At 43.9% G+C, this 7,101-nt stretch overlaps 1 protein-coding gene across 2 annotated transcripts in view; it reads left to right on the top strand.

Annotated features, from left to right (window-relative positions):
• Window positions 1–428: 428 nt before the first annotated feature.
• CERT1 (ceramide transporter 1) overlaps window positions 429–7,101 on the top strand; it is a 93,924-nt gene continuing 87,251 nt past the window's right edge. Inside the window, exons 1-2 of one of the 2 annotated variants that reach the window (XM_056540207.1) lie at window positions 429–565; window positions 1,053–1,278. In XM_056540207.1, coding sequence (XP_056396182.1) covers window positions 1,183–1,278 — 96 coding nt within the window. In that variant the 5' untranslated portion in view covers window positions 429–565; window positions 1,053–1,182. Of the gene's footprint in view, window positions 566–842; window positions 866–1,052; window positions 1,279–7,101 lie in introns of those variants that run through there. The other variant, XM_056540203.1, reaches the window with a different exon arrangement.

Here is a 7,101-nt window from a genome sequence, read left to right as displayed (position 1 = left end):
GATAAGGTGTCATTTTTACCGGAAAATGTACTGTGTAGAAACGTAAGCCCCCAAAATTTACAAAATGGTGTTTTTTTTTTCAATTTTGTCTCACAATGATTTTTTTTTCCGTTTCGCTGTAGATTTTTGGGTAAAATTACTGATGTCATTACAAAGTAGAATTGATGGTGCAAAAAATAAGCAATCATATGGATTTTTAGGTGCAAAATTGAAAGAGTTATGAATTTTTTTAAAGGTAAGGAGGAAAAAACGAAAATGCAAAAACGAAAAAACCCCAGGACCTTAAGGGGTACTCTGCGGAACTCAATTTATCAGTTATATCCCAAATGTATGGAGTCCCAGCACCCATCCTCGGCGTGTCCCTGCCCCCACCTTCCTGCGCAATACCAAGCGATGTCCCACCTCAGCTGGTGATTGTCTAAGCAAGCCGTCATTTGCTATTGTGCAGCAGGGTGAGGGCCTAAGCGCGCTGAGGAAGCATAAGTAGCCGGGCCCAGTACTGAAGATTGCAGGGGTGTCCAGCTGTGGGACCCCACAATGAGACACCTGTGGCTAGGGGTGTGTGGTAAGTTTACTTCCCCAGAGTACCCCTTTAAGGGATTAAATACTTATGGCTGTAAAAAACCAAAGAGGGAAAAAACAAACATGCAAAAAAAAAAAAAAGTGGGTTAAACAGACAGTAATGAAAACAAAAAGGTAGTGTGAAGCCAAACATCTATGAGGAAGAGAGAACGAAGCGCGAGGGGAAGAATTCCGTCACCACGGACAACAACAAACTAAAATGGCCGCCGTGACGACGCTCTTCCTGGAACATGGCTGTCATGACGTGTTGTCATCGAGGGCGGGGCTTGAACAGACACTCATGGTAGGTTGTTCCTTCCCAACTTGAAGTTTGAGTGCGCCGAAGAAAAATGGGCGGGGCTGATTTAGACAGCCCGTGTGGCCCCTCCCCAGCCACGCCTTCCGGACGGGCCGTGACGTCTCGCGGAGAATATGGCGGCGCTGGGAGATTGATAGTTTGCAGCTCATCTCTGTCGCCTGTTTATTTCTAGCCGGATCGGTGAGGAGAGCGGACTGGGCGGGGCGGCTGCTGCTGAAAGATCCGGGAAGGGAGACTAGGACTGAAAGGAAGCTCCCTGTACCGTGGTGACCGGGGGAGTGCGGAGAGCCGGGCGGCCGCTCATGTCTGATAATCAGAGCTGGAACTCCTCAGGGTCAGAGGAAGACCTGGAGACCGAGCCCGGGCCGCCGGTGGAGCTCTGCGGGGTCCTGTCTAAGGTGAGCACCGCCCCCACCTGGCAGGCTGGGCATCCTGGCACTTGTAGTTCCTAGAAAGTCATCGCTTGTCTCTTATAGACATCGACCTTCACTGTGTGTGATCAGAAAATGGGATCGTGCTGCGATTATCGGTCCGATTGTATCGTATCTATTTCATATCAGCATCCCCCTATGATTGGAGGATTGTATACAATGTGTCCCCCCTAATCTGTTGCAAAACTACAACTCCCATCATGCCCGGACAGCCGCAGGCTGTCCGGGCATGATGGGAGTTGTAGTTTTGCAAGTGCCGCAACACTTATACATCATTGTGAAAGTTCCGACACTCTGTATATCTCCACTTATTCCAATCTCCCAAAATGCTAAGAAGTGTCTGGCTGTCAGGGCATGCTGGGAGTTGTAGTTTCATATCACCAGCTATTTAAAAAAAAAGCTACCAACTGTGGAAACCCTTCATGCAGGTTGAGGTTAGTATTTTTTTTAGGATATGTTGCGAGTTGTAGTTTCGTGTTAAAAAATGTATCCAGCGTCCAAATGGTTAAATAAAAAAAACAAAACAACTTTATGGTATCTTTATAAACAAGAACAGCAGACAAAGCGGCCAACTACACCGAGCCCCTCACAGGAATCAGTTTCTAGTGCGGTACGCCCCCCTTACTCATAAGCCTTGCATGCTGCACCTCGAAACGAGTCGGCATTCCTGTGAGGGGCTCGGTGGTGGTACTGCTGCTGGTTTTATGATGATACAATAAAGCACAATGTTTTTATTCAATTATTTGGATGCTGGATCCTTTCCCTGGTGTGGGCAGGGGTTGGCGTGTTTTATTTTTTTTATATATTTATTTTTTGGTTAACTACAACTCCTAGCAGCAGCACAAAATGAATCCAGTGCCCAAACAGTTAAATAAAAACACTACTGCCGAGCCTCCTCACACGATATGTCAAGACTTTTCAGGTGCAAAATGCATGGCTCATGAGTAAGAGTGCATACCGCACCCGAAACACGTTGGGATTCCTGTGAGAGGCGTGGTTGGTGCTACTGCTTTCGGTTTTATGAAGGTTCAATGAAGTACAGAGTTTATTTTTTTATTTTTATTCAACCCTTTTGGACATTGAATCCATTTTCTGTTTGTACTTGTCGTCACCTCGTAGCGTAAATGTGGAAAGGAAGACGCACATTCACTTGTTAGACATTTGCTACTTCTCAGCAAAACTTTAAACAATTGACAGCAGGTACTTAGGGGGAGATTTATGAAAACCTGTGCAGAGGAAAAGTTGACCAGTTGCCCTTGGCAACCAATCAGATCGCGTCTTTCATTTTTTTTTAAAAGGCCCCTGATTAATAACTATCTGGTTGCTATGGGCAACTGGTCAACTTTTCTAATTCATAGGTTTTGATAAATCTTCCCCCCCCCCCCCCCCAATAAACCCACATGGCATTTCACTGCCACCTGGTTCAAGTAGGTTAATAACTTAAAGGGGTACTCCGGCGGATAACATATATCATTTTTTATTTATTTATTTTATTAATCATCTGATGTCAGAAAGTTAAACAGATTTGTAAATAACTTCTATTAAAAAGATAGGGGATTTGCTTCTACTCTGGACAGTTCCCGAGACAGGTGTCATCAGAGAGAACTTAGACCGAAAAGAACTCCAATTCAGCAGCTCATAAGTGCTGAAAGGATTAAAAAAAATTTTTAATAGAAGTAATTAAGTAATAAAGAAGACCCTGCAGCCACACTGGTGAGTGCCGATATTTTCATTTCTCTTCACGGATATAATTTACAAATCTGTTTAACTCCTTAAGGAGACTTAGGGCCTACCTGTACGCCCTGAGTCCGCTCTCGTTCTATAACGCGGGGCCAGCCTCTAACAGCATCATAGCGGGTCGGGCCTGGCCTCTAACAATGGCCGGGACATGTGGCTAATAGCGCGTGGCACTGATCGCGGTGCCGCGCGCTATTAACCCTTTAGGATGCGGCGTTCAAAGTTGAGCTTCTAAAGTGAAAGTAAAACGCTGCCGGTTAGCTCAGGGGGCTGTTCGGGATTGCCGCAACAAAATCACGGCATCCCAAACAGCTGTAGGACACGAGGAGGGTCCCCTTACCTGTCTCCTGTTGTCCGATTGCCGAATGACTGCTCAGTGCCAGAGATCCAGGCATGAGCAGTCAAGCAGAAGAATCATTGATCAATGGTTTCCTATGAGAAACCATTGATCAATGTAAAAGATCAGTGTGTGCAGTGTTATAGGTCCCTATGGGAGCTAGAACACTGCAAAAAAAATTGAATAAAGCTCATTTAATCTTCCCTAATAAAAGTTTCAAACACCTCCCTTTTCCCATTTAAAAAAAACTATGTAAATAAACATGTGATATCGCCGGGTGCGGAAATGTCCGATTTATAAAAATATATTAAACCGCCTGATCAATGGCGCACATGCAAAAAAAAATAGTCCTAAATAGCGTATTTTCACTTTTTATATCATGAAAAAATGAATAAAAAGCTATCAAAAAGTCCTATCAATGCAAAAATGGTACCACTAAAAACATCAGATCACAGCGCAAAAAATGAGCCCTCATACCTCCCCATACACGGAAAAATAAAAAAGTTATAGGGGTCAGAAGATGCCAATTTAAAACGTATACATTTTCGTGCATGTAGTTATGATTTTTTCCAGAAGTCCGACAAAATCAAACCTATATAAGTAGGGTATCATTTTAATCGTATGGACCTACAGAATAAAGAGAACATATAATTTTTACTGAAAGATTTACTGCGTAGAAACGGAAGCCCCCCAAATTTTTTTTCCATTTCGCCGTAGATTTTTTGGTAAAATTACTGAGGTCATTACAAAGTAGAATTGGTGGCGCAAAAAATAAGTTATGATATGGATTTTTAGGTGCAAAATTGAAAGGGTTATGATTTTTAAAACGTAAGGAGGAAAAAACCAAAGAGCAAAAATGGAAAAACGCTCAGTCCTTAAGGGGTTAACTCTCTGTAGCCAGTTGATAAATTAAAAACATTTTTTTTCCCTGGGTAATCCTTCCAGCACTTATCAGCTTCTATATGCTCCACAAGAAGTTCTTTTCTTTTTGAATTTCCTTTGTCTGACCACAGTGCTCTCTGTCCAGAGTAGGAGCAAATCCCCATAGCAAACACATGCTGCTCTGGACAGTTCCTGACAGATGTGTCAGCAGAGAGCACTGTGGTCAGACAGAAAGGAGATTCAAAAAGAAAAGAACTTCCTGTGGAGCATACAGAAACTGATAAATACTGGAAGGATTAAGATTTTTAAATAAAAGTAATTTACAAATCTGTGTAACTTTCTGGCACAAGTTAATTTAAAAAAAAAAAAAAAAGTTTTCCACCGGAGTACACCTTTTAAATGGCGTGGTGCTGGGCCGGGGAGCACCAGTGCAGCACCCCTAGTGATCCAGAAACCTCACTGCCTGTGGACCATGCAACCCCACATAGGCAGTCACAACCCGGGCTGTTAAGTCGGTAGATAAATGTTCCGACTCCACAGTTTTTTTGTACTTCCGACTCACTGACTCCGAATCCTGTATTAATATGCGAATGTATGTATAAACACTTACAGTTGAATCCAAGAAGCTGTTCCACAAAGTTCTTGTAAGCTCTTCTAGCAGAGAGAGGTAGTTGGGCAGAAGCTGCTGCCTTCTTCTTTTTGTGTGCTGATCTGCTGCTGAAGATAGGGCAGTGGGAGGATCCAGGAAGGGGCCCCAGACATCTTCTCCCCTATCCAAAGCATAGGGAATAAGATGTCAGATCGCTGGGACCCCCGGGATCGCCGCTGCGGCACCCCGCTGTCATTACTGCACAGAGCGAGTTCTGTGCGTGATGACGGGCGATACAGGGGACGGAGCAGCGTGACTTTATGGCTATGCCCCTTGTGACATCACAAACCGCCCCCTTAATGCAAGTCTATGGCAGGGGGCTTGATGACCGCCACGCCCCCTCCCATAGACTTGTATTGAGGGGGCGGGCTGTGACATCACGAGGGGTGGAGCCGTGACGTCACGATGCTCCGGCCCCTGTATTGCCCGTCATTACGCGCAGACCCAATAGCAGCGGGACCCCGTCGATCTGACATCTTATCCCCTATCCTTTTCATAGGGGATAAGATGTCTAGGGGCTGAGTACCCCTTTAAGCTAACAATTGGAGTTTACATGTTTTTATAGCCTTAGCTGAATGGCAGCAGTTTTTCCAATGGTTTACAGCTTCAGTCTTGAACTATTGACCCTCCATTCCTTCACTTATACAAGTGTCTCTAGTCCTGCAAAAAACATATTTACTTAATCCCTTATCAGTGAGAGGCTAGGTTTACCCATGGGTTCCCTGTAACAGCAGAACACAACACTATGGAAAGTATAAGTATTGCCGCTCCTAATTGTACGTTGCGTGCCATATAGTGAAGCACATGAAAAGCATGCTTCTTTATGGTCACTTAACGTGTTCGTTTTGCGGTTACGTGAGGCACTGCATGCATTGGTCTTTATTAGTCATTAATTATAACTTTTTGTGAATTGGGACACTTAAACTTGCTTTTTTTTTTTTTTTTTTATTCCAATCTAAATTTAGTAGGAGTTGGTGCATTGTTTGCCGACTCCGACTCCAGGTACCCAAAATTTAGTCTGACTCTGACTCCACAGCCCTGGTCACAATGCTGTGTCTGTGACTATCCCCTTTGTTTAGCCTCAGTTGACTCGTACCAGCGTTGCCCTGTTGGGAGTTGTAGTCTTGCAACAGCTGCACGGTAAAGGTGACTGTGTAGGTTCCTTGCACTACTCTGTATTCTCAGTTCACCGGTAAATTCAAAGGATTCCATTGGTTGCCCCTAGCAACCATTCTGTCTCGAGAATCAGAACTTGTAATCATTGCAAGTTCTAATGCTTAAGACAGAATGGTTGCTAGGGGCAACCGCAGTGACACCATCAAGATTTTTCATCTCTGCTTTATTTCATCCACGTGAAAACTGGGTACAACACAGCAACTGCGCTTCATACTCGACGCGTTTTGAGCGCATGCACTCGAAACGCATCAAGAGTATGTAGCACAGTTGGCGTAATGTTCCCTGTTTTTACTTGGATATAACAACTTTCTTCTAAGATATGTTTACAATCACCGTGCCAGGTCCGGATCCGTGTGTGGCTATAAAGAGGTGCGCTGATCTTTCATTATACATGCACCATTGATAATACATTGTTAGTGTATCCATAGCAACCAAAGTGTGAGTAAAGCTGCGGGCACTGAGCACATTGTTCTGTATATAGAGCCGGATGGTAGTAAGATAAGTCATTCAGTGCTGGTAATGACTTTACTCATCCCATCTTCTATTTTTAGGCTGGTTTCACACAGGTGTAATATGGCCACATTTTTTTGAGTCAGGGTTACGGACGCAAATCCCGGTCTGACTGCAGGTTTGGGTCTGAGCCAGGACCTATAGTATGGATGCAAAATATATGGCTGTATAATGCCTGTGAACCATGACTTCCACCAGCTCTGGCTTCATTCTGAACACTCCTGTAATTCACAGTTCTTTATTGATTTCTATTGCTTTGCATTCGCTTTTATTGCCTTTTTCATCTGTTTATCACTTGGAGTTTGCAATAAGTGGTTTTTAAGAAGGAGGGGGTCAGGATCGCTTCCTCAAAAGGTTCTTGCTACATAGGATATGGGGAACACTATGGCAGGGCTGGCCTGTTCATTCATGGGGGGGTGTTTTTTGTAACACATTGCATGTTTAAATATATATACATATATAGTGCAAAATCTAAAAATGTTGCAGTATTTCTCGCTTT

The sequence above is a fragment of the Hyla sarda genome, chromosome 1, assembly GCF_029499605.1.
Source record: "Hyla sarda isolate aHylSar1 chromosome 1, aHylSar1.hap1, whole genome shotgun sequence".
Taxonomy (NCBI): domain Eukaryota; kingdom Metazoa; phylum Chordata; class Amphibia; order Anura; family Hylidae; genus Hyla; species Hyla sarda.
Note: the sequence above shows the minus strand (reverse complement) of the source record. Positions and strands in the feature narration are given on the sequence as shown.